Source organism: Carcharodon carcharias, chromosome 12 (assembly GCF_017639515.1).
Source record: "Carcharodon carcharias isolate sCarCar2 chromosome 12, sCarCar2.pri, whole genome shotgun sequence".
Classification (NCBI taxonomy): domain Eukaryota; kingdom Metazoa; phylum Chordata; class Chondrichthyes; order Lamniformes; family Lamnidae; genus Carcharodon; species Carcharodon carcharias.
In genome coordinates, this window is record NC_054478.1 from 16,765,921 (window position 1) to 16,793,319 (window position 27,399).

General features: G+C 46.7%; 1 protein-coding gene across 3 annotated transcripts in view; it reads right to left on the reverse strand.

The window, feature by feature from the left end:
- Positions 1–1,087: 1,087 nt before the first annotated feature.
- Positions 1,088–27,399, reverse strand: part of LOC121284842 (serine/threonine kinase 11 interacting protein) — a 106,575-nt gene continuing 80,263 nt past the window's right edge. For 2 of the 3 annotated variants that reach the window (XM_041200635.1, XM_041200637.1), the window contains exons 21-26: positions 21,146–21,243; positions 16,357–16,535; positions 9,488–9,572; positions 6,417–6,502; positions 3,208–3,419; positions 1,089–1,810 (exon numbers count right to left, since the gene is read on the reverse strand). In XM_041200635.1, the coding sequence (XP_041056569.1) occupies positions 1,670–1,810; positions 3,208–3,419; positions 6,417–6,502; positions 9,488–9,572; positions 16,357–16,535; positions 21,146–21,243 (801 nt within the window). In that variant the 3' untranslated portion in view covers positions 1,089–1,669. Of the gene's footprint in view, positions 1,811–3,207; positions 3,420–6,416; positions 6,503–9,487; positions 9,573–16,356; positions 16,536–21,145; positions 21,244–27,399 lie in introns of all 3 variants that reach the window. The other variant, XM_041200636.1, reaches the window with a different exon arrangement.

Genomic DNA, 27,399 nt, shown 5'->3' on the forward strand with positions numbered 1-27,399 from the left:
AGGACGTCTCCTTTACACCGATATTTCCCTCATTGCCCAAGTGGATAGGTGGTTAGGCTCAATGGGCTGAAAGGCCGAGTGTAGAAAAACCTCTGAGTGATGCTCTATGCCAACAGTTATGCCCAAGACAAGCTGCCCATCTTCGTGGGTAGGGTCCAGAGAATGGCATGAAGCCTCCCCATTCTCGCAAAGCTCCTGCACCCCTACCTCCCTGCAGATGTGAAAGCCGGTGTTTCCCCTGCTCTGTTAAGAGTCACCAGTCGGGGTCAGCAGTTACAGCATGATGTGTCTTCTTGGACTGTGCAGTTGGCACTGTGTGTTTCAACTCAGAGGCTTCCCCAGTGAATCTACATTGTGCACCCGTATCCAGTCCAGCACAGCTTAGCAATGTAACAGCAGGCACAAACAGGATTGTGAAAAGCAGAGTGGCTACCCAGAGAGGGCAGAAGTGGAGACAGTGTTAGAACCAAGCATCACAGACAGTGCAGCAACCAGCTTTTCCTGGTTTTGCCAATGGCCACCCCCAATCCCCGCCTCGTATTCAGCTTATCAGGATAAATGGATATTCACTCAGCAAAGGCCCACCTGACTCTGCCAGTGGGCAAGTGAAGATGGTCACTGCAATCATCTGAGCGCACAGAACAGCCTCAAACGGAAATTGAGGGGGTCCATGTAACCCAGAGGTCAACAGCAAAGAGCTCAGCGTCTCGCCGATGGAGAGCTTTAGGCTCTCTCCCAATGAGGATAGCGTGTGAACTGTGTGGTCGGCAGCTGGTATTCCCATTAAACTGCCACATGGAAGGTGTGTAACAGATGGAGCGCAGGCTGATCCACTGATGAGGAACAGGCAACACGGGTGCATTTATAAAACGGGGAAGTGGACAGGGTGGCTCATTCCTCAGTGTCCTTCCTCTAACCTGGGCGGCTGCCTGCTGTGGTGCCCAGCCGATTGTGAGATGGTTACCACACCTTAGTGAGTGAGGTAAAGGTGCAAAAATCACCCAAACACAACACACCGCAGCTCTTCAATAAAATCCAACTCTCCCCCCCCCCAACCCCCACCCCCCCCTGCACTCTCCAAACGGTTAGTGAGTCAAGTTGAAACACTGACGCCAGGTTTGCACGCAAATTACAAGCACTTGAACGGAGAAAAAAAAAATCCCTTCCCTTCAGCGGCCCCTTCGAGATTCCCGACAAACACAAGGAGGCAGGAGCCTAAAGTCTTGTCTACAGCAGATTGCCACTGTTACCCTGAGACCAGCACTGGTCCCGCTGGCACTGATAGGGCCAGGGGGGTCCAGGTGAGATTGAGGTTGGGGGGCGGCGGGTAGGTCGGTCCCAATGGCCTATCCCACTAGGGAGTGGAAACTATCAACAGGACAGAAAACTTACTTTAAAACAAAAACCCTGTCCTATAAAAGGTCAGTAAGCACAGAGATGAGGCAAATATTCATTGTGTGAGTGGGTCTCGTCCACCTGCCGTGTGATCACAGTCACTATTCCGTACTGATGGCAATATTCTCTCACCAAGGTTTAAATACAAATCCTTCCCACTGGCAGGAATCAGTTTCTGTTCACCTCGGATCTTCACAAGTCATCAAATCGCATCTTCTCAGTTTCTTGTCATTGTGTCTTGCAATCCTATCTGAACACTTTTACGTTTCCCAGTCTAGTCCAATGTTTGGTGGACAGTGATTTTCAGTGGTACTCCGAACATGTCCTTCCATGGCTCCCGGACCCAGTCCACCACATCCCTCACCAGCTCCACGCACTCCATCTGCAGGTGCCAGGTGCTTTCAGTCCGGCTTCCCTGGGGAAGCAATGAGGGGTTAGAGAAATAAAGATCCATCGCCTCCAAGTAACGCCCCTGATCTTAGCTGAGAACACCCCAAGGACCAAACCACATCCGAAGATGCAGAGCCCCAGTAAACCCGTACCTAACACGCACCCTCCTTTAAGCAAACGTCTCTGCCACCCATTCCAACCGAAAAAGAAACTCAACTCACCCTCCCCTCCCACAATCTCATCACACAGGGTCAATGTTAGGCTTGTTTGGGGAACACCATCAAGTGCCCAGTTGTGCAGCAGTGGTTCTGTAATAGGCCCCTACCATAATATCCAACCTGCAAACAGTCAATGATGTGGAAGAGGGAGCACAGAATTCAGAAATGGAATGGAACAGTTTATGTCTAACCTGACCAGGGGCTCCCTCTAAACCATCCCCATCAAACACTCCCAGGGCAGGTACAGCACAGGGGTGGTAAGAGTAAAGCTCCCTCTACACTGTCCCCATCAAACACTCCCAGGACAGGTACCGCACGGGGTTAGATACAGAGTAAAGCTCCCTCTACACTGTCCCCATCAAACACTCCCAGGACAGGTACAGCACAGGGTTAGATGGAGTAAAGCTCCCTCTACACTGTCCCCATCAAACACTCCCAGGACAGGTACAGCACAGGGTTAGATACAGAGTAAACTCCCTCTACACTGTCCCCATCAAACACTCCCAGGACAGGTACAGCACAGGGTTAGATACAGAGTAAACTCCCTCTACACTGTCCCCATCAAACACTCCCAGGACAGGTACAGCATGGGGTTAGATACAGAGTAAAACTCCCTCTACTCTGTCCCCATCAAACACTCCCAGGACAGGTACAGCATGGGGTTAGATACAGAGTAAAACTCCCTCTACTCTGTCCCCATCAAACACTCCCAGGACAGGTACAGCACGGGGTTAGATACAGAGTAAAGCTCCCTCTACACTGTCCCCATCAAACACTCCCAGGATAGGAACTGCATGGGCTGACATCTAGGATAAATCTCCCCAATACCAATGTCAGAATGGCGGCCTTGTAACTCTTTCGAGTACAAACACGTTTCCATCTGTTTTCAGATGAAGTTACATTGTTTCATAGTTTGCCATTGTGAGACTTGAACTCTTGATCTTGGGGTTACAAGCCCAGTACCATAACCACTTGGCTACCATACCAGAGCTATGGCGGCCTTGTATGCCTGTTTGACACTGCCAGCAGCCAATTACTGGGCATAATGTTCTCTGGAATGATGCCAGTGGGAAGGAGAGGGAGGCTGTAGAAAACCTTAAGGGCAGCATCCTTGGAGCCAGCAGGGAGCAGACTTGCTCCTCTTGGTCCAGCTAAAGGCTGAAGCCAGGAAACAGAAATAGTGAAGTTAAGGAGGGCAATGTACCTCATGGTAAAATCGGAGCTGGACGTCCTGTGCAGCAGACTGATAGAGGTTGACTGAGCTGATGTCACTGATGGCTTGTGACTCTTTTGTTGGAATCTCACTGGGGGAAGGTCTGTCCACCTCGCTCATCATCTTCTTCCACTGGTGGTCCTCTTCCAGCAAGTAGATGGTTGATGAGGTTGCAAGCACACTAACTGGAGAAGGGCTGCCATCTGCAAACATGTTGGGAAAAGAAGGATGAGATGTCAAAGCTTGACCACTGTTGTAAATTTTCAATTCAACCTGGTAGCAAAGATTGGGAATGTGGGATAGGGGTGGATAACAGAAACAGGAGGTGGCCATTTAGCTCCTTGAGGCTGTTCCACCATTCAATGAGATCATGGCCGAGCTGTGGCCTAACTCCATTTACCCACTTTTAACCCACATCACTTAATACCTGTGGCTAACAAAAATCTATCAATCACCAATTTTAAAATTAACAACTGATCTAGCATCAAATGCCATTTGCTGAAGGGAATTTCAAATTTCTACCACCCCGAGTGTAGAAATGTTTCGTTTCATTCCTGAAAGGCTTGGCTCTAATGTTTAAACTATGGACCCTTTCACCCTCACTAACCCCACCACACCCAGCCCTAGACTCCCTAACCAGCAGAAATAGTTTTCAGTAATGAGCTAGACTTGTTGCTTCATATCCAGCACCTCCTTGCTGCAAAGTAAAGATGAAGAATAATTTTTTAAAATTATTCATTCAGAGGATGTGAGCATCACTGGCTGAGCCAGCATTTATTGCCCATCCCTAGTTGCCCTTGAGAAGGTGGTGGTGAGTGGCCACCTTGAACTGCTGCAGTCCATGTGGTGTCAGTGCACCCACAGTGCTGTTAGGAAGGGAGTTCCAGAATTCTGACCCAGCGACAGTAAAGGAACGGCGATATGTTTCCAATTACAAGACTGCCGAGGTTAAGTGAATGGGTAAAATTGTGGCAAATTGATTTCAGTGCAGGCAAATGTAAGATAACCCACTTTAGACACAATGGATACAGATTACTTTTACAGATGGTGAAAAGCTAGAAACAGTGGAGGTCCATAGAGACTTAGGGTTCAGGTACGCAGATCATTAAAATGTCCATCTACTTTCTTACCTTTATGCCACTATCAGCACCTTTTTAGTCTTCACTACTACCAGGAACACTCTCTTTGTCTTGTGTCCATGGCATCTTTGTTAATCTCTCCTTGGCCCCCACCTATTACTGACCTTCTATCCTGCTTTACCTGCTCCACCCCCCCTTAAACAGTACCAATTCCATCACATTTCTACTTCTCTTTAGCTCTGAAGCAGAGTCATATGGACTCGAAACGTTAACTGTTTCTTTCTCCACAGATGCTGTCAGACCTGCTGAGTTTTCCTGCACTTTCTGTTTTTATTTCAGATTTCCAGCATCCGCGGTATTTGCTTTTAAAACCTCACAAGCAGGTACAGAAGACAATCCAAAAGGCTATTGGAATGCTGGCCTTTCTATCCAGAGGACTAGAATATAAAGGAGCACGAGTCAGGCTGCAGCTATACAACACCCTTGTTGGACTCCAGCTAGAGTACAGTCAGCAGTTCTGGGTACCACACCTAAGGAAGGATATATCGGAGAGAGTACATTGTATGTTTACCAAAATGATCTAATTCAACCCTTGGAGTCCAGACAAGGCGAGATTACACAAACCAGGGTTGTACTCACTTAAATTTAGAAGGCTGAGGGACGGTATGATTGAAGATATTAATGGGAACAGAAAGGATAGCTAGAAACTACTTCTGCTGGTTGGAGAGTCTGGGATTAGGGGTTATAGTCTAAAGCTTAGAGCCAGACTTTTCATGAGTGAAGTAAAAACAGAAAATGCTGGGAAAAACCCAGCAGGTCTGGCAGTATCTGTGGAGAGAGAAAGAGATAACGTTTAGAGTCTGTATGACTCTTTTTCAGAGCTCTGTTTGTACGTTCAGCGATACTCTCCCTTCTTTCACCATCCTCTCCCTCCCTTTATAAAAAAAAACTTGTAACAATCTACGTTTTTAAAACAGGATTTCACTCACCACTCCTGGTATGGTGGCTTGTTCCTGTCCCTCTGGCAATGAAAGCAGGCTTTTACTAATAGTTGACCCCAGCTATGCTTGCACTGTGGGTAAAATTGGAGAATGATTCCTGCTGTGTATAGACCTATGGACTAGAAGTGCTGCTTCTGCATTCTCCTTCAGTGTATACTCCCAAGCCACAGACACCAAATGAGGAGTGGCAGGAAATGCAGGCCAAAAGGCAACTGGATATGCAAATAAACACCATTTGAGGGGTTTGCCTCCAAATGAGATTATGAGAAGAATGAATGGAAGTGAAGCCCCTGTTTAGAGAAGCGTTGTCATTTAAATCCAGCACCCGAGTACTCTAACAGAATCTGACTCAGCAACTTTGTAATGGTCTAAACTCACGTTAATCCTAAATCTCTCCAGGGTCCCTGCTGAATTGTAAAATGGCCACAAACGCACTTCAACAGCAGTCTGGAGTGTTGAAATAGGTCACATGATTGTAAAAATTGCAATTTCCAATAAAGATTTCTCTTATTTACAAGATTGCCTCACACCCACTGCATCTGGAAGTCCTGAGGTCCCAGGTATTTGACAGCAGCAGTCTGACATGCAGCTTTCCTCACTGACTATATTTACACCGTGAGGTCCACAATTAAAACCAATAGGGACAGAAACAAACCCAAAAGAGCTGGAATAATGAGATTTCTAAACTGGCTATGCACAGGCAAATGGTTCAGTGACTTTTGTTGCAGACTGTGTCCAGCATAGATATCGGGCACAGCTCTAGTCCAATGGTAGATCTTGAAACATGAAGATTCACGACGTGTATCAGAGGTCCATACCTGACACAGGAACAGGAGAGCTGAGGGAAGATTTAACTCAGGTCTGTAAAGTGGCAAAGGACCTAGATAGAGTGAATAGAAAGGACTTATTTCCCTTAGCAAAGAGATCGATAACCAGGGAGAATTGGTGGAAGGATTAGAGGGGAGTTGAATAATTTCTTCACTCAGAAGGTGGTGGAGGTCTAGAACTCACTGCCTGAAAGGGTAGTAGAGGAACTGTGTCCAATGGCAGCAAGCACTTGTCATTTATGACACTAGTGACGCACACACATACCCATCCCACCTCCCGCACCATGATTTACCTTGGAGCAGGAACGCCAGCACATACAGGTAATTGAGAGACAGATCCTCAGGTGAGTCAGTAGATGGATGCTCGCAGATGAGGGGCCTGGAGGACAGAAAGGTGTCAGGAATAGAACAGCCGAGGTTAAAGTGCAAGAATCGTAACCGAGCAACAACAACTTGCCTGTATATAGCATCTTTAACAATGAAACCTCCCATGGTACTTCAGAGGAGTGGTCAAACAAAATTTGACTTTGAGCCACATGAGGAGACACTAGGATAGACAAGGTAGGTTTTAAGGAGCGAAGAGAGGTAGAGGCTCATGGGGTTAATTCGAGAGCTTAGGGTCTTGGCAACTGAAGGGAGGGGCAATAAATGATGGTCTAACCACCAACGCCCACTTTCTGCGAAAGAATAGAACCATAGAAAAGTTAAGGTGCAGAAAGAGGCCATTCAGCCCATCATGTCTACGCTGGCCAAAAAGAGAAAAAAGCTAGCCGCTCAATTTAATCCCACTTTCCAGCACCTGGTCCGTAGCCGTGCGGGTTACAGAACTTCAGATGCAGATCCAAGTACCGTTTAAATGAGTTGAGCGTTTCAACCTCAATCACTAATTTAGGCCGTGAATTCCAGATGCCCACCACCCTTTGGGTGAAAAAAGTTTTCCTCATGTCCCCAGAAATCCTTCCACCAATCACCTTAAATCTATGCCCTCTGGGAGCTGACCCCTCAGCTAGGGGAAACAAGTCTTTCCTGTCTACCCTATCTAGGCCCCTCATAATATTGTACACCTCAAACCAGGTCACCCCTTAGCCTCCTCTGTTCTAAGGAAAACAACCCCAGTCTATCCAATCTCCCCTCACAGCGGCAATTTTCAAGTCCTGGTAACATTCTTTAAAATCTCCTCTTACTCTCTTCAGAGCAATTATGTCCTTCCTGTAATGTGGTGACCAGAACTGTACACAAAATTCCAGCTGTGGCCTAACCAGCGTTTTATACAGTTCCATCATTACATCCCTGCTTTTGTATTCAATACCTCGTCCAATAAAGGAAAGCATTCCATATGCTTTCTTGACCACCTGTCCTGCCACCTTCAAGCACCTGTGGTCATGCACTCCAAGGTCTCTGACTTTCTCAACCCCTCTCAACAACTTCCCGTTTATTGAGTATTCTCTTGCTTTGTTTGCCCTCCTCGAATGCATTACCTCACACTTTTCCAGATTGATTTTCATTGGCCACTTCTCTGTCCACTCAACCAGTCCCATTGATATAATCCTGGAGTGGACAGCTATCCTCTTCAGCATCAACTACCCGGCTAATTTTTGTGTCATCGGCAAAATTTCCCAATCACGTCTCCCAAGTTTGAGTCTAAATCATTAATATATGCAACAAACAGCAAGGGTTCCAACACTGAGCCCTGTGGAACGCCACAGGAGACTATTTTCCATTCGCAAAAGCATCACCGACCATTAGCCTTTGTTCCCTATCATATAAATATAAGGTATGGTTATCAATGGTGTTGTACATAGAAACTGCACTTACACGGGTGTCGTGATTACGTTACTAGAATATAGGAATAGGAAAAGGCCATTTAGTGCCTCGAGCCTGTTCCCTGAGGCCTAACTCCATACACCTGCTTTTTCCACATATCCTTTAACCCTGGGTAACAAAAAAATCAATCTCAATTTTAAATTTATCATTGACCTAGCATCAATTGTTGTTCGTGGAAGAGCAGCAAACTTCTACCTGTGTGTGTGTGTGTGTGTGTGTGTGTGTGTGTGTGTGTGTGTGTGTGTGTGTGTGTGTGTGTGTGTGTGTGTGTGTGTGTGTGTGTGTGTGTGTATATATATATATATAGGAGTACTTCTTAATTTCATTCCCAAAATGTCCGGTTCTAATTTTTAGACTCTGCGCCCTAGTCCTAGACTGCCCAACCAGCGCAATAGTTTGTATCTACTGTATCTGCTCCCCTCCCCTGGATTAATAATGCAGAGAACATGAGTTATAACCCCACCAAGGATTTGAAAACAGCTGGAACACTGTCTTATTCTGGGCACCACCATGGGGAAGATGGTGTCATAGCAGTAATATCACTGAACCAATAATCCAGAGGCTCAGGCAAATGCTCTGGGAACGTGGGTTCAAATCCCACCATGGCAGCTGGTGAAATTTAAATCCAATTAATAAATACAAACTAGTGATGGCACACGATACCAACATTGAGTGTCAGCAAAACTATCTGGTTCACTAATCCCCTTTAGGGAAGGAAGCTACTGTCCTCTCCTGGTCTGGCCTACATGTGACTCCAGACCCATAGCAATGTGGTTGACTCTTAACTACCCTCAGTTCAAAGGCAATTAGGGATAGGCAACAAATGCTGGCCTTGCCAGTAACGCCCACATCCCATGAAAGAATAAAAAGCAAATTAGACCACAGCAGGAAGGATGTCAAGGCCTGGGAGAGGGTGCAGAGGAGATTTGTTAGAATGGTAGCAGGATGAGGGACTTCAGTTATGTGAAGAGACTGCAGAAGCTGGGATTGTTCTCCTTAGAGCAGAGACGGTTAAGGGGAGATTTAATAGAGGTGTTCAAAATCTGAAGGGTTTTGATAGGTTTTCTTTATTTACTCTACTCCCACTAGCATTTCTGGTCGGTAACTAGAGGACAAAAGATATTTGGCGAAAGAAGCACAGGGAGATCAGGTTTTTTTTTGAAAGAAACTTGGTGAGTTGTGATCTGGAAGGCGCTGCCTGAAAGGGCGGTGGAAGCAGATTCAATAATAACGTTCAAAAAGGAACTGGATAAATACTCAAAAGGGGAAAACCTTGCAGGGCCGTGAGGAAAGAGGAGAGCTGGACCAATTGGACAAGTTCTTTCAAAAAAAAAAGCCGGAACAGGTATGATGGGTGGATTGCCCTCCTTTTGTATTGTGTGATTTTCTAATCATTCAAACTCTTCAACAAGATGCATGGCTCCCCTTGTAAACAGAAAATTTTACTATGTACCAGCCAAACCTCCTCAGCAGCAGCCCTTTAATAAGCAGCAGCCCAAGGGAAGACGGATGAAAATTACAGAAACTTTTTGGTGTTTACCAGAGCTGGTGGTGTGGGTCCATACGGGTGAAGCAGATGGATTCCAGTTTACTGATTGATCTCGGAGTCAGCTGCCGCACCATGTCTGCAAGAAACCAGGAGTTGGAATGCAAAGTGAATCACTCACTGGATCATAATCAGGAGCAAGAATCCCTGCTCATTTCAAACCCCGTTCATTAATGTTGTTTCAAAATTCTAACAAGCTCTCTCCCCCACGATGAAATCGACCCACAGCACTGACTGGGGATTAAGCCCTAAGATGCTGCCGATCCATCTACACAGTACCAGGGTGTGGTACGTGTCTCTTGCCCCTCAGTTAAACTGGGATCTGTCCTTCTCTAATAACAAGGCCTACGAACAAACACACTCTAGAAATATGGCTTTGAGAACGTCAACTGTAGATGCAGCTGTGGCTGAGTGGGTAGCAGGCTCGCCTTTGAGTCAGAAGGTAGTGGGTTCAAGTCCCACTTCAGACACTTGAGCACAAAATCCAGCCTGACACACTCAGCACAGTACGGAGGGAGCACCGCACCGTCAGGGGGCCGGTGCCGAGGGAGCGTCGCACCGTCAGGGGGCCGGCGCCGAGGGAGCGCCGCACCGTCAGGGGGCCGGCGCCAAGGGAGCGCCGCACCGTCAGGGGGCCGGCGCCAAGGGAGCGCCGCACCGTCAGGGGGCCGGCGCCAAGGGAGCGCCGCACTGTCTGAGGTACCAGACTTTTGGATTAGATGTTAAACAAATGCACCTCTCAGGTGGGCATAAAATATTCCGCGGCCACTGTTTCGAAGGAAACTAGGGGAGTTATCCCCAATGTCCTAACCAATATCTATCCCTTAACTGACATCACGAAAGAAACACATTAACTGGTCAATATCGTACTTGTGGGATCTTGCTATGTGGAAAGTGGCTGCTGCCTTTTCTACATTAAAACAGTGACTACGTTGCAAAAGCGTTTCATTGGCTGTAAGGCACTTTGGGACATGCTGAGGCACTGAAAGGCTCTATATAAATGCAAGTCTTTCTTCCTGAAAGCTGACTGACAACGAAAGCACCCCTCCCCTTGACAGGCCCCCTCAGCTGCCTTCGATTAGCCACCGCGATGACTTCATGCACAAGTTGAACCCAGCTACGGCCAATGACCTCACTTCCCAGAGTGCCGAGCGCCCCTCAGTTCCAGCGACACTGGACCTTATCACACCCCGGCCTCCTGGCAGCCAATAAAGCCACTCTGTGGATTTGCCCTCGGTGTCCACCTGCCTTTGAAGGCTTGGTTTTGAGCAGCCGTCTTTCAACTGGGAGGCAGCCTGCAAAGGTGGGACCTCAATGCTGATCGTGTAAACCTCAATAGTGTTGGCAAGCTATCTGACTACGGGTGGCATCAGAGGGGGAGCCCTGACTGAGTTTGCTTTCCTCAGAGATGCTGAGGCCTGTTGGTGCTGACCTGGAGAGAGATTAGCTATTACCAAGGGTATTTATACTGGCCTTGGCACCTGTTTAATGATCTGATCATGTGCAAACAATAGGATAAAAAAGAGGTTCTCATTTTTGTTGAGATTTCAAAAGGAAATTGGATGGGCGCTTGTGGGAAATAAACTCAACAGGTGATGTGGGGGTGGTGGGGGGGTAATGGGGCTGACTGGATTGTTCTACAGAGAGCCAGCATGGACTCGATGGGCCTAATGACCTCACAGAATCACAGTGCAGAAGAGGCCCTTCGGCCCATCGAGTCTGCACCGACATGTGAGAAACACCTGACCTACCTACCTGATCCCATTTACCAGCACTTGGCCCGTATCCTTCTGTGTCGCAATGATTCTAAGACTTAGACTGGGAGGAGTTGGTCTAAGGAAGTACAACACGAGCAAATAAATTAACGTCGCAAACATGCTCCTCGCCCTTCAGAATGAACCCGGTTATTCCACCAATATAATAGCATTTATATAGCATCTTTAATGCACAATAACATTCCAAGGTGTTTCACAGTGATTTGATTAATTGTGAAGATGATTAATACCCACCCCCTCACTCACTTCTTTCAGGGGGGGTATTAACTCTCTGCGGAGCGACATTCTGCAACGCTCCGGTATTCCAGTCGCAAAGTGTGTAAACCTCATCACAGTGTCGGCAAAGCTATCAGACGATGGGTGGCATGTCTGATTTTGGCTTTCTCCTTGACACAGAGATAGATGCTGGGGTCTGTGTGCAGGAGCCTGATTATAGGTCAGCTAATTCCAGGTGGTTTTTTTTTTTCTTATGCAGAACCTTGGCACCTGTTTTAACAATCTGAGTGTGCGCGTGCGCAAATAGGGTAAGAAAGAGGCTCTCATTTCTGTTAAGATTTTGGTGGTGGAAGTGGAGATGATTAATGATATTGAAAAGGATTTGGATGGGTACTAGTGGGAAATAAACTTGCAAGGGCTACAGAGATAGAGAGGGGGGGAATGGGACTGACTGAATTGTTCTACAGAGACAAGGCATGGGTTCAATAGACTGAATGACCGCTTTCTGTGCCATAGTGGTTCTAAGTTGGGGGGGGAGAATAATTTGAATAATTTTAAGTGCTGCTCAGTGACCCCACCATCCACTTCTCCATCCCTTTTACCAGCCTTTGCTGGGGCATGAGTGAATGGATAGCCAGTGCAGACAGGATCTGAATCAGAGTAAGTTGTGATGCCTCAGTGGTGGAATAGCACTCATTGTGAAGGCTCTCAAATCAAGAAAGGGCAAGTGCTGGCAATGGAGTGCAGCTGTACAACTGGAGCTAGCAAGGAGTCAACATCAAGTGGAGGAAGAAAACACCGATAAGGCATTTCTATAGCACCTTTCACAACCTCCATGTCCCAAAGTGCTTTACACCCAATTATGTATTTTTTTTTGAAGTGACTGCACTGTTGCGATGAAGGAAATAATGGCAGCAAATATTTGATGAGTAAACTCCCTCAAAACAGCAATGAGAAAATAAAACCTGAAAATGCTGGAAAAACTCAGCAGGTCTGGCAGCATCTGTGGGGAGAGGAACAGAGATAATGCTTCAAGTCCGTATGACTCTTCTTCAGGTTATTATGAAATAAACAAAATCATCTATTCTCAGGTTATGTTGAAGGATAAATACTGGCCTCAGACACCAGGGAGAACGCCTCTGCTCTTCAACACAGTGGTTACGAGTTGAGATTGCAGATTATGGCCTCAGTTTAATGTATCATTTGAAAAACACCACCTCAGGCAGAGCAGCACTCCCCAGCACTGGCATGAGTGACACCCTGGGCTGCACCCTCCTGTTATAAATGCTTCCAACAAAATGGATATTGAAGAAAGGTGATTATGAGGAGAACATTGTTATAATGTTGGAATTTGATTCTGAGCCCAGGTGCTGACCCTGTTCGAACTCGCCAGGGCCCTTCGAATAGCCGATGTCTCTGTGGTTCCTAGATCAATGTTGTTTAAGACTTCAATGTTCAAACCCACAACAGATAAGCCACTGGAGCTAATTCTGAAGAAATCTTGCAGATTAGAGCAAAAAGACGTTCTGCCTATCACACAAATGAATAATGTGGTAAGTGAATTTCAGTGCCAGTGTGATGCTGTACGTTCCAAAGACTGGCAGATTGTATCAAACTGCATGTTCCAGCCGCTGTTCACAACAGGCAAGGTACAGACCATAACCAACCAGCTCGGGCTTGCAAAACTCAGAAACAGTGTCCAACATTAGATGTGATTCCACGATTGGACAACATGATCTTTAATGTGCGAAGAATTATGCTGACAACCAATTTAAGATTGTCAGTCAGGCTTGCAGTGTGGAGCATGTGTGTGTACTGGAAGCTACATATATTAATACACAGGGCTCTTGCAGACAGAGAGAACATGTACATACATTGTGCCCGCTTCAGCCAAACAAAATAAGTGACAGTCAGTCATTTGTTGACTCATTCCTCAGGGCAACGCCCTGACCAATTAGAGTCAAGCTGCCTGGTTTAAATTTCAAATAAGGCTTGGCAGTTAACTGTCAGTCAATATCACTGGTGCATTCTCCACGGCAATGACTCTACCAATCAGAGTCCACTTGCCAACCAATCAGCACTCTCTTCTCATACAGCATAAATTGTTGTCCTCCCCTTTTATTGGCAAACCTGCAAAGTGTCCTGAGGAGTGCAAGACAAAAAGCGTCAATACCTTTATTTTTCCAGCAATAGCTCAAGGTTAGAGCTGGGGTGGTTTATAGCTGGCAAGCAGCCTTGAGCGGTGATCCCTGTCCAGTCCAGCCTCCGTGCTCAGGCATGTTTGTGACTGAGTAAACCCTTTGGGATTGTTTTGAGAGCATTGTGGTGAACGTATGAGCAACTCTCGCTGGTGTGACTGACAGTGGGAATTGTGAACGAGCTACTTTAAGACCACATCTTCCTAAATGCCACAAGGCAATTTTCTGCTGATGCCACAACAGGTTTTGTGTCGTGTCCTTGGCCACCCTGCCATTTTCAGCGGCCCAGCCTCTTGCTGCTCAGGCGTGCCTGTGTTGAGTTTACAACAAAGTTCAGACTGAGTCACTGATCTCAGGGAAAACACACCAGGGACTAGGCTCCCCCTCTCAGACTCAGATCAGCAGAGCTCATTCTGCATTCTCCACGACTCCTCAAAGCCTGTCCACCATCTACTAGGCACAAGTCAGTTGTGTGATGGCATACTCTGCACTCGCCTGGGTCAGCGCAGCTCCAACAACACAAGAAGCTCAGCACCATCCAGGACAAAGCAGTCTGCTTGGTCAGCATCTCATTCACCACCTTCAAGGTCTCAGGATACAGGGCAGGCCATTTAGGGCTGAGATGAGGAGAAACTTCTTCACTTAGAGGGTGGTGAACCTATGGAATTCTCTACCACAAAAGGCTGTGGAGGCCAAGTTACTGAATATATTTAAGGAAATAGATAGATTTCTGGACTCAAAAGGTGTCAAGGGGTATGGGGAGAGTGCAGGATTGTGGCGTTGAGATAAAGGATCAACCATGATCATATTGAATGGCGGAGCAGGCTTGAAGGGCCGAATGACCTACTCCTGCTTCTATTTTCTATGCTTCAACATTCACCTCCCCTCAACACCAACACACAGTGGCAGCCAGTGTGCACGGTCTACAAGATAAATTGCAGCAACTCACCCAGGCTCCTTTGACAGCATCTTCCAAACGTGACCTCTGCTACCCCGAAGGACAATGGTGGCAGATAGATGGGAACACCGCCACCTGCAAGTTCTTCTCCAAGCCACTCACCATCCTGACTTGGAAATATATCGCCGTTCCTTCACTGCCGCTAGGTCAAAATCCTGGAGCTCCCTCCCTAACAGCACTGTGGGTGTACCTACACCACATGGACTGCAGCGGCTCAAGAAGGCAGCTCACCCACCACCTTCTCAAGGGGCAATTAGGCATGGACAATAAATGCTGGCCTCTCAAGATTATTGAAAACGCTGTGCATGTGTAGGAGAGTTGGGTAGACCAGAGGTTTCCTGGGTTTTATCACTAGCTCCATGCTAGTGATTGTGGTGCCTTGGTTTCAATATGCCTGGAATGACCTGAAGATGGTGTGTGATTTGGGGTGGGGAACTTGGTGTTCCCATGTCCCTGCTGCCCTTGTCCTTCGAGGTGGTAGAGGGCACGGGTTTGGAAGGTGCCGTCTAAGGAGACTTGGTACGTTGCTGCAGTGCATCTTGTAGATGATACACACTGCTGCTACTGTGCATCAGTGGTGGAGGAAGCGAGTGTTTAAGTTGGTGGATAGGGTGCCAATCAAGTGGGCTGCTTTGTCCTGGATTGCGTTGAGCTTCAAGGGTTGTTGGAGCTGCACTCATCCAGGCAAGTGGTCAATATTGATATCATCTGTACTGAACAAAAGCACGACTATAGGAACAGCTCGATTATCATTTTGCTTAGTCTAATGTTACCAACTATTAGCTTCTACTATATCAGGGGTTTACAAATTTTAACATTGAGAAAACACTCTAGTCAGTTCACCTATAGCTCATTAAATTCTCCATGAAGGGAATACAAGCCTAGTCTGCACGAGCTGTCCTTATAAGTTAACCATTTTTGAAAAGGATTGAGGAGAAGTGAGAGCAAGAACAGACTCTCATGGGCTCAGTAGCAAACCCCACTGGTTGAGGTGCTGCACTTATAGTAATAAAGTTAAGCCTGTAGCATTAACACTGCGCCATTGTCTGTAGAGGCACTATTGTACTCCAAGGCCAGTTCAGCAGATATCACTGAAGCAGCGTTTCTGTCTCCTGTAAGTTGCACTTTGTACAGCCTTAAGTATCGAAAGGGTAACCTTGAATGGCACTAAGCAGCAGAGATCGGTGGGAGGGGCGGGGAGGGGTGTTAGGGGCAGCAGTTTAGGATGGAGAGTGGTCACAGAAAGCCCCACTCGGAAACACATAACGCAGCGCCAGTACTGAGAAAGCGTGGCATCGCTGGGGGTGCTGCCTTTGGGATGAGACGTTAAATCGAGGCCCACTTTGGCATCTCAGGTAAAAGATCCCAATGCAGCTGTTCCGTAGCAGAGGGGGAAGCTCTCCCCGGTGTCCTGCGCCATCTTCTATCCTTCAACTGACATCACTAAAAGCAGACGATCTGGTCATTGTCACATTGCTGCTGTGGGAGCTTGCTGTGCATAAATTAGCTGCTGCAATACAACAGCAGCTGCACTTCATAAAATAATTGGACGTGAAACGTCCAGTAGACAATCGAGACACTATATAAATGGAAGCAAAGGCGTGAAAGGTGTATGTGTGTGTCTCCGGTGTGGAATGTTTTGTCATCAAGCCTCTTTTTCAGGTAGGTCAATATGGGATACATACATCAAAAGCTCTGTGTTAACTATCCACCCACCTGTGAAAAATTGCATGAAGTTCTTGCACTTGGACGGATTTCGGATCAGCAGCGTGTACGATGCCCCTGAGCCATCGAACTCCATGCCGATGCTCTGGGTGCGAAGGCCCACCTGTAGATGCACCAGGTCCAGTATAGAATGCACCTCCCGCTTCCTTAACCAGTTGGCTGGCTGGCCACTAAACAGAATAAAGAAAAGAGAATGAAGGCGCAGACATCTAGAAGGGCAAGGGCAGCAGATAGATGGGAACACCACCACCTGCAAGTTCCCCTCTGAGTCACTCACCATCCTGACTTGGAAATATATCGCCGTCCCTTCACTGTCGCTGGGTCAAAATCCTGGAACCCCCTCCCTAACTGCACTGTGGGTGTACCAACACCACCTGGACTGCAGTGGCTCAAGAAGGCAGCTTACCACCACCTTCTCAAGGGCAATTAGGGATGGGCAATAAATGCTGGCCTGGCCAGTGATGCTCACATCCCATGAACAAATTTTTAAAAAGCCATTACTCATAAGTCAGCCCAAGAGAAGGAAGATGAAAGTCACATGCGACACATTACATGAAGCACTTTCTTTTTGAAGAAAAAACACCCAAGCATCTTCCTTCAATATGCACTCAATGCTCCACTCACTCCAGGTAAGTGCAATCCCCACAATGGATCTCAGCCCTTGCTGTGAAGCTCTCCTAACACATCTCCTCCACATAAAGACAGACAGACTTGAACTTCTAATGGGCCTTTCACAAACACCAGACACCTCAAAGTGCTCTATGGCCAGTGAAGTACTTTTTGAAACAGTCGCTGTTGCAATGTAGGAAACACAGCAGCCAACGGGCAGAATCTTGTCGAGGTATCGGGGGGTCTCACCCGCCGACTGCAGAGGTGGCAAGGGGTCCGCGTTGCCTCTTTTCGGGAAAGCTCGCCAAGCTACACGCCAATCGGGCAGCGCGGCAAGGCCACTGGCGGGCCCTCCCCTCGGAATCAAGACCCCAGGGGCCGAAGGCTCACCTACTGAGAGCTGGCAGCCGATCAGAGGCTGGTACTTCCGGTGCTCTGCAGTGCCTCGGGGAAGGCGTGGTTGCTGCCGGAAAAACACCTACCGGAGTCCCAGGATCATGGAGCCAGGCCGCAGTTAAGTAAAGTGGTAGGGCGTTGGGGGGGGGGCGGGGGGTGCGGTGTGTGTGTGTGTGTGTGTGTGTGTAGCAGTGAGAGCGATGCGGGGCTTGGCAGCAAGGACAGGGGGGATGGTTCTCAGTGGGCTCCCCCACTCTCCAACGTGGAGTCCCTCAAACAGGCACCAAATACCTTCAATTGATAGAACCCCCGACCCAGGAGGTGACAAGCTGGCTGCACAGTTTTACCTGTCATGCAGCCTGCAGCTGGGTTAATACCACTGGTGTTGAATGAGGCCCTAGCGCGGTCGTTAATTAGCTACTTACGGGCCTCAGAGGGTTGACCTTGGGCCTTCTCGCCCAGAATTTAATTCTGGAGGCCGGAAGCTGGCACGGTTCCAGTACACAACCATCCCGACTACTTACATGCCCTTCCCACCTCCAAGCTCACCACCAGGATGAGAAGCTTTCTCCCAATTTGTGCACAGCAAGCTCCCACAAACAGCAATGTGATAATGACTAGCTACTCTGTTTTTGTGATGTTGACTGAGGAATAAATATTGGCCAGAACACCAGGATAACTTCCCTGCTCTCCGGAATCATGCCATGGGATCTTTTACATTCGCACGAGCAGTCAGATGGGGCCTTAGTTTAATGTCTCATCCAAAAACTGTACCTCAGACAACGTGACACGCCCTTAGTATTGCAATGGAGCGTCAGCCTAGACTGTTATGCTCAAGCCCTGGAGTGGAACTTGAACCCAGCATCTTATAGATCAGAGGCAAGAGTGCTATCGACTGAGCTACAGCTGATACATCTTCAAAGGCTGCTTTCCAAATTCCCCTCCAACCTCTCATCTCTTCCACCCTCACCCCCTTGGCTCTAATTCTTTTGCTCCCCTCATCAGCAACCTCCTTGTTCCATTATAAGCCAAGGTTCTGCAATATGAGAGGCGTTGTGTCAGCGTGCACTGATCAACCCTATCTGGCTAGTAAAATCTGTGCCACTGTCTGGGTCACAGGCAGACACGGACTGTTTCCAGTGATTGACAGTGTCTAGAACAATAGAATGTAGACAGAAAACTCAAGGGCAGAGATTTAGAAGAACGTAAGAAATAGGAGGAGGAGTAGGCCATTCGGCCCATCAAGCCTGCCCCGCCATTCAATAAGATCACGGCCTCAACTCCTCTTGCGTGCCAGCTCCTCATAGCCCTCAATTCACCAATATTTCAAAAACCTATCCATTTCTTCTGTAAACACTTGCAGTGATCTAACCTCCACAACTCTCTGGGGTAGAGAATTCCAGGCATTCACTACTCTCAGCAGAAATTCAGTTTTATCTCAGTTTTAAACGAGTGCCCCCTTATTCTGTAACTATGCCCCCTAGTTCGAGATTCCCCCACTAATGGAAACATCTTCTCAACATCTACCCTGTCAAACCCCTTCAGAATCTTGTACGTTTCAATAAGATCACCTCTCAATTCTTCTAAACTCTAATGAATAAAGGCCTAACCTGTTTAGCCGTTCTTGATAAGTCAACCCCTTCATTCCAGGAATCAGCCTAACGAATCTCTTTTGAACTGCTTCCATCGCCAGTATATCCTTTTTTAAATATAGGGACCAAAACTATACATAATACGCCAGGTGCAGCCTCACCAATACCCTGTACAGTTGTAACAAGACTTCCTTATTTTTAAACTCCAACCCGCTAGCAATACAGGCCAAAATTACATTTGTCTTCTTAATTACTTGCTTTACCTGCATGCTAACTTTTTGTGTTTCATTTACAGGAACACCCAAATCCCTCTGTGCTGCACTATTCTGGAGTCTCTCTCCATTTAAATAATAGTCCGCCTTTTGATTCTTCCTACCAAAGTGCATGACCTCACACTTTCCTACATTAAACTCCATCTACCAAGTTTTTGCCCACTCACTCAACCTGCCCATATCCCCATGCAGATTCCTTATGTCTTCATCACAACATGCTCTCCCACCTATTTTTGTATCATCAGCAAATTTGAATACGTTGCACTCTGCCTCCTCCTCTAAGTCATTAATATAGATAGTAAATAAATGAGGCCCTAGGACTGATCCTTGTGGCACTTCACTGGTTACGCCTTTCCAACCTGAATAAGACCCATTAATCCCAACTCAGTCTTGTGTGTTAACCAATCCTCAATCCATGCTAATACATTACCCCCAATACTGTGAGCTCCTATCTTGTGCAATAACCTTTTAGGTGACACCTTATCGAATGCCTTCTGGAAATCCAAATACATTACATCTACCTGTTCCTCTTTATCAACTCTGCTTGTTATATCCGCAAAGAACTTTACCAAATATGTTAAACATGATTTCCCTTTCTCAAAACCATGCCCTGCTATTTCTTCCTCAATAATGGACTCCAGCATTTTCCCAGCGACAGATTTTAGGCTGCCTGGCCTATAGTTTCCTGCTGTTTGTCTCCCTCCCTTCTTGAACAGGGGTATCACATCAGCGGTTTTCCAATCCGCTAGGACCCTCCTGGAATCCAGTGAATTCTGGAATATTTCGACCAATGCCTCCCCTCTCTTTACAGCCATTTCCTTTAATGGAAATAGGAGAATCTTTTCTTGAATGCATGGGATTGAGACACTATTATACACTACTGCAGTTACTTACTGATGTAAAGACCATGTCAGCATTTAAGGTTAAGTTCATTGGGTCTTTGAAGGAAAAGAGATGAGGGATATAGGAATAAGGTGGTGGACACAGCGGCATAGGACTCCTGCTCACGCGGAGGAGAAACGAACAGTTCCTGTGCTGTGATTCTGCATCACTGTCAAAGTTTACAGAGCCATGGCACTGCGTCTTGCCCAATTGGCTCAGTCAGTGGCACACCAGAGTCAAGATTTTGTGAGTTTAAGACCGCAACTCCAGACACTGGGCACATAATCCAGGCTGAAGCTCCAGAGGGTGTGCCACACTATCAGAGGTGCTGTATTCTGGGTGCCTTGCCCCGTGGACATGAAAGATTCCACGATGCTCTTTCAAAGAGCAGGACACCCTCCCGTGCGTCCTGGGGCCAATATTAATCCCGCAACCCGAACCACGATAAAAGCAGATGATCTGGTCATTGTCGCATGGCTGTTTGTGAGAGCTAGCTGTGCGCAGCCCGGCTGCTGAGTGAGTACTTCATTGGCTGTGAAGTGCTTTGAGATGCCCCAAGGCTGTGAAAGGCTCTATATAAACGCAATAATGAAAACATAATACTGCAGATGCTGGAAATCTGAAACAAAAACAAAACGCTGGGAAAACTCAGCAGGTTTGGCAGCATCTGTGGAGCGAGCAAAACAGAGTTAATGTTGAGCTGAATATGACTCTTTTTCTGAACGCAAGTCTTTCTTCTCAGACACCTGCCCTCTCTAGGGTCATTCTGGAAGAAATATTCAATCACAAAAGCTAATTTCTTCAACTGCTCCCCAGAGGCCCCCATCCCCCTGTCACCTCTATTCTCACAACCAACACCAAACTGATGATAGGGTGAAATAAAGAGAGGTGGGAAGTGGCTCGGGTGGAGTATAAACTCCAGCTGTGGCAAATGGCCTTTTATCAAAAAACCTAGAAACCCCGAATTTAATTGGGGAACAATCTCGAGTTGAAATGACATTTTACGGAGTACCCAAGCCCTGAACAAACCTGAGGGGTCCGGTGATTTCCAAGATGTAGACGTTGAAATTTGACATGATGAGTAACGAAGGATACTCTTGAGGGCTCCCATATTTCACTGTAGATGCCTGTAATTAAAAAATCATTAATCATTGGAGAACTGCGAGTCATTGTGCCGCAAAATGAAGACAGGAGTGCCACCAACAAAGCCAAACCGACATGGAATCTTATTACAAAAACAGAATTACCAGGAAAAACTCAGTAGGTCTGGCAGCATCGGCAGAGAAGAAAAGAGTTGACGTTTCGAGTCCTCATGACCCTTCGACAGAAATTATTGCATGGGAGGTCATTCAGCCTATCGTGCCTCTGCTGGCTCTTTGGAAGAGCTATCCACTAGTTCCACCCCTTGCGCTCTTTCCCAACAACCCTGCAATTTTTTTTTCCTTTTCAATTATATTTATCCAATTCCCTTTTGAAAGTTATTATTGAATCTGCTCCCATCGCCCTTTCAAACAGCGCCTTCCAGATCACAATAACTTGTTATGTAAAACAGAATTTCACAGCACCCCTCCCCCACCCACCCACAATTTGTTTTGGCCAATGCCTCAAATCTGTGACCTCTGGTCACCAACCATCCAGCCAGTGAAACAATTCCATTGAGTAACTCACAGCTACTCAGCCCATCGAGTCTATACCGGCTCTCCGTAGAGCAGTCCAGTCAGTTCCATTCCCCAGCTCTATCCCCAAAGCTTGTTTCCCCTTTGAAATCATCCGCAATTCATTTCGAAATTGGTCATTGCCTCTGCGTCCACCACCCTCACCTGATCATTACCACTTGCTGCGTGAGAGTTTCCTCACAACCCCCTGTGGCTCTTGCCCAAAATCTCAAATGTCTCTCCCAAGCCCTTCTACCATCAACTAATGGGACCAGCATTTCCCCCACGACCTTATTTAAACCTGTCATCGTCATACACCCCTCTATCAAATGCCCCCTTCAAATTTTCTTTGCTCCAAGGAGAACAGGCCCAGTTTCTCCAACTTAACCTTGCAACTAAAATCCCCCGTCCTTGGAAGCATTCTGGTAAATCTGCTCTGCACTCTCCCAAGGACCTTCGCATCCTTCCTAAAGTGCGGTGATCAGAAATGGACACAATATCTTAGTTGTGGCCTAACCAGAGCTTTATAAGGGTTCAGCATAACTTCCCTGTTTTTGGACTCAATACCTCTATTTATGAAGCCATAAACTCTGCTAACTACTCTCTCAAAACATCCTGCCACCTTCAAAGATCTAGTCACATGAACTGCCAGGTCCCTTTGTCCCTGTACACTCTTTAGAACTGTGACATTAAGTCTATATTCCCTCTCCCATTACCTCCATACTCCGCCCACCACTCCCCTCTCGCACAAGCCCACTGATTGGGCAGCTGCCCTGTTACTGCCCCTCTCCCCGCCCTATTCCACCTCTATTCTGGGAAGCCCATCCCTCAATCACTTAGCCCCAGGGTCACTGTATTCCTAACCCTTATCTTTCAAAGTAGCTAGATGCGAGAGTGTCAGCTGACATGGTTAATGCCCTGGTCTGTGGCAGAGATTTCACTGCGGACTCCAGCTGCAATAAACCGGGTCATTTTAATCCCCGGGTCTTTAATCAAACTTGTTCGTAAAATTCCTAAACAGATCTTCAGCAGGAAAAGTCTCATTGGACGAAGCACCAAAAATTCCCTGCCAGCCCCTGGGAGAAGGGACAGAAGGAGAGAAAGGAGATTGTTGCTGGATGTCATGAGCTTGGGTTGTAATTAAATTTTATAGGCTGGGAGTATTATAAAAATGCAGATAATTCCAGCTGCAGAGTATTCACTCAGCCGTGTGTGCCGGCTTTCTGCCACCAGGTAAAAAATCCCACCTCCCCTTCAAGCATTTGATTCTGTCCCGTTCAACTCCACTGAGCCAGGAGGATTGGACACAAATGCTGCACCTCCTACTGGAAAGAGCTTTCCTGGTCCACGGCATCAACTTACCTTTGAAAAATGACTGATGCAGTAAAACGTCCCAAGGCTCTTCACTGAAGCGATGAAATAAAATTTAACATCGAGCTACATAAGGAGGACAGGTGACCCAAATGCTTAGTCAAAAAGGTAGATTTTTTTTTTTTTACAGGGCAGCTTAAAGGTGGAGGCTCAAACTGGAGGAACAGCACCTCATCTTCCGACTAGGCACTTTACAGCCTTCCAGACTGAATATTGAGTTCAACAATTTTAGATCATGAACTCTCTCCTCCATCCCCGCCCCCTTTCCGATCCCCCCCTTTCCAATAATTTATATAGATTTTTCTTTTCCCACCTATTTCCATTATTTTTAAATGTATTTCCACCCATTGTTTTATCTCTACCTTTTAGCCTATTTCAATTCCTTCACACCACCCCACCCTCACTAGGGCTATCTGTACTTTGCTCGTCCTGCTTTCTACTCTTAATGTCACCTATTAGCACATTCCTTAGATAATATCACCACCTTCAATACCTCTGTCCTTTTGGCTATCTCCACCTATCACTGGCCCTCTATCCAGCTCTATCTGTCCCACCCCCCCTTAAACCAGCTTATATTTCACCTTTTTTCTATTTTTACTTAGTTCTGTTGAAGAGTCATATGGACTCGAAACGTTAACTGTGCTCCTCTCCGCAGGTGCTGTCAGACCTACTGAGTTTTTCCAGGTATTTTTATTTTTGTTTTTGTTTTGGATTTCCAGCATCCGCAGTTTTTTGCTTTTATTAAAGGTGGAGGAGTTTACAGAGGGAATTACAGAGTTTAAGGCCAAGAGGCTGAAGGCATGACCACCAATTGTGGAATAATTAAAAGCAGAGATACCTGAACTGGAGTAGCACAGAGATCTGAGGGCTGCAGGTGGTTCCAGAGCCAGGGAAAGGTGAGGACATGTTGGAGGAAAGGTGTGGTTGGGTGGAGACACAGGGCTAGGTAGGCTTCAATGCAGCCTGTGCCCAAACAGCCTGTAAGTGCTCATTGCCTCAGTGCACACTTGGAACTGCAACTTCAACACTTTGCAAATAAATTTCACATTCCTTCCTCTGCCCAAACAAAACAATGGGAATAGGAAGCATTGCACAAGTAGAAAATTAATTGTTTGGAGGTGCACTCAGTAACACCCAGCTCTTGGCAAGTTTCTGGGAAGAAACTTGTGCTGCCACTAGGAACAGTCTAATTGACTGTGAAAGCAAAGAGAGAGAGAGAGATGCAGAGAGAGAGAGAGAGAGAGAGAAAGAGATGCAGAGAGAGAGAGAGAGAGAGAGAGAAAGAGATGCAGAGAGAGAGAGAGAGAGAGAAAGAGATGCAGAGAGAGAGAGAGATGCAGAAAGAGAGAGAGAGAAAGAGATGCAGAAAGAGAGAGAGATGCAGAGAGAGAGAGATGCAGAGAGAGAGAGAGAGAGATGCAGAGAGAGAGAGAGAGAGAGAGAGAGATGCAGAGAGAGAGAGAGAGAGAGAGAGATGCAGAGAGAGAGAGAGAGACATGCACAGAGAGAGACACACACAGAAAGTAAGTGAGACACACCTCAAATCCTGTAGGTGAAGGGTGGAGACTCACCTAATTTATACAACTGGTTCATTTGAACACATGGAGATATATGAAGCAAGCCACTACTTCTACAATTTAACTTGCAGTGAGTAACAAAGTCTGAAATATTTAAAAGTAGATTTAAAAAAAATTCATTCTTAGGATGTGTGCATTGTTGTCAAGGCCAACATTTACACCACTCTAATTGCCCTTGAGAAGGTGGTGGTGAGCTGCCTTCTTGAACCGCTGCAGTCCATGTGGTGTAGGTACACCCACAGTGCAGTTAGGGAGGGAGTTCCAGGATTTTGACCCAGCGACAGTGAGTAAACCGGCGATATATTTCCAAATCAGGATGGTGTGCGTCTTGGAAGGGAACTTGCAGGTGGTGGTGTTCTCACACATCTGCTGCCCTTGCTCTTCTAGGTCAGGGGTTTGGAAGGCACTGTCAAAGCAGTCTTGGTGACTTGCTCCAGTGCATCTTGTAAATGGTACACAATACTGCCACTGAGGGAGTGAATGTTTAAGGTGGTGGACGGGGTGCTGATCAAGCAGGCTAGTCTTTCCTGAACGGTGTGGAGCTCCATAACAAAGCATCCACAAGCACATGCTCTGTTTTGAATGATTACAAAAGCCCCCTCTCCATACGTCTGAACCTTTCCTATTCGGTCAGTGCTGCCCATGTGGCAGATTACAAATCCAGATGTGGCAAACAGCATTTCTGATCAGTGGATTAAAAAATGGGTAATAAGACAGTCATTGGCTATATGATCTCAACACCCGTTCACAGAGCTTCTATGAACTTTGTGCGTCTGTAAGTAAGTTGGCAAGATGAAAAGCAGGGCATTTTGATTGTTGTGTGCACTTTATTGCCATCGGTCCTGAATGGTGGTGGATGCCTGTTAACAAGTTATACACGTGTGAAGTGCACTGAACTATTGTGTGTTTAGGCGTTTTCTACTAAGCCCGTGATTAAAACAGTGTCACACCTCTGCCTAGTCAGCAAATTCTGTCAAATACTCTTAACAGGTGTCAATGGATCTGCTCTGCAGTTACAGATTTATTCTGAGTCCCTAATTCTACCCATTACTGGTTTGAAGAGACTCTCAAGCACTTTTATATAAAGGTCACACCACGAGCCCATTAGATTCCATGGTCACCGGCCAACCTTATGCAAGTGGTCAACCTCCTCAAAGAAGGCAGATATTCAGAGCCAGCAATTCCTTATTGAAGACCATCACAGCCAGCCCTGATAGCATCTTCAAATTAACGTTCACAATTCTTGGTGGATGCACAGAACAGCGCTGTGGGATTTAGCTTGCCCAGTTAGGAGCTCTGGTTGATCTCCTCCACCTTGCAGGGCAGGTACATTGAGGCTACTTGCAGATGAAGCGTTAAATCAAGACCCCACCTCCGGTGGACGTACAAGAACATAAAAGAGTTAGGAGTAGGCCATTGGGCCCTCGAACATGCTCCACCATTCCATAAGATCACAGCTGATCTGATGGTGGCCGTAACTCCACTTTTCCTGCTTGTTCCCCGTAACCCTCGACTCCCTTGTTCAAAGAATCTAACTCAACCTTGAATATATATAATGATCCAGCCTCCATGGCTCATTAGGGAGAGAATTCCAAACACCAACAACCCTCAGGGAAGAAATTCCTCCTCCTATCAGTATTAAATAGGACCCCCTTTATTTTTAAACAGTGTCCCCTAGTTGTAGGTTTGCTCACAAGAGGAAACATCTCTCAGCGTCCTCCCATTCCAGCCCGCTCATGAGATCACCTCATGCTTCTAAACTCTGATGAGCATAGGCCCAACTGCTCAACCTTTCACTCAGAATCCCACTGCAGTATATTGAGCAGAAGCAGGGGGGGTTGTCCCACTGTGTCCTTGGCCAATATTATCTCTCAACCAACGCCAGTAAAACAGATCCCACTAAAACTGGCAAAGAGTTATTCTATTGCTTTATTGGTGATAAATGAAGGAGGGATGTCTGCCTCCTCTTCACACGGTGCCCTGGCATCCTCAATATTCCACCTCAAATAGTACAACTGGCAGGAACTTTACTCAGCCTTGCACCTCACCAGAAGATCAACACCTCCATCGGTATGGTGTCAGCATCGCTCAGTAGCTTTGAGTCAGAGGGTCGTGGGTTCAAGCCCCACCCCAGAGCATTTTGCACAAAATCAAGGCTGACATTCCAAATACAGTACTGAGGGAGCACTGTCAGAGGTGCTGTTTTTCAGGTGAGATGTGAAGACGAGGCTCTGAATGGCCTCGCAGGAGGAAGATAAGAAAGGGATTTATGGTCAGTGCCCTAGCCAATCATTATCCATGCAGCAACATCACTAAAAACAATTTTCTGGTCGTCATCACATTGTAGGTTTAGAGTTTGCCGTGTGTATATTGGCTGCTGCATTTCCTATGTTACAACAGTGACTAGACTTCAAAAGTACATCATTGGCTGTAAGGTGTTTTGGGACAGCCTGAGATCATGAAAAGCTATATTTAAATGCAAGTCCTTTCTTTCACTAAACTGAGGGTGATTACGTTACCAAGTTCGGCTTGAGCCCACCAGCTTCAGACTCTAAGTTTGACAACGAATCAAGCAAACAGATGAACCAGACTGTTACTGTGTTAAGAAATACCAGATGATGTGTTCCAGTTAACAACTTCCTCAATTCCACAACTGAACAGATCCCCTCTCTTCGTCAGA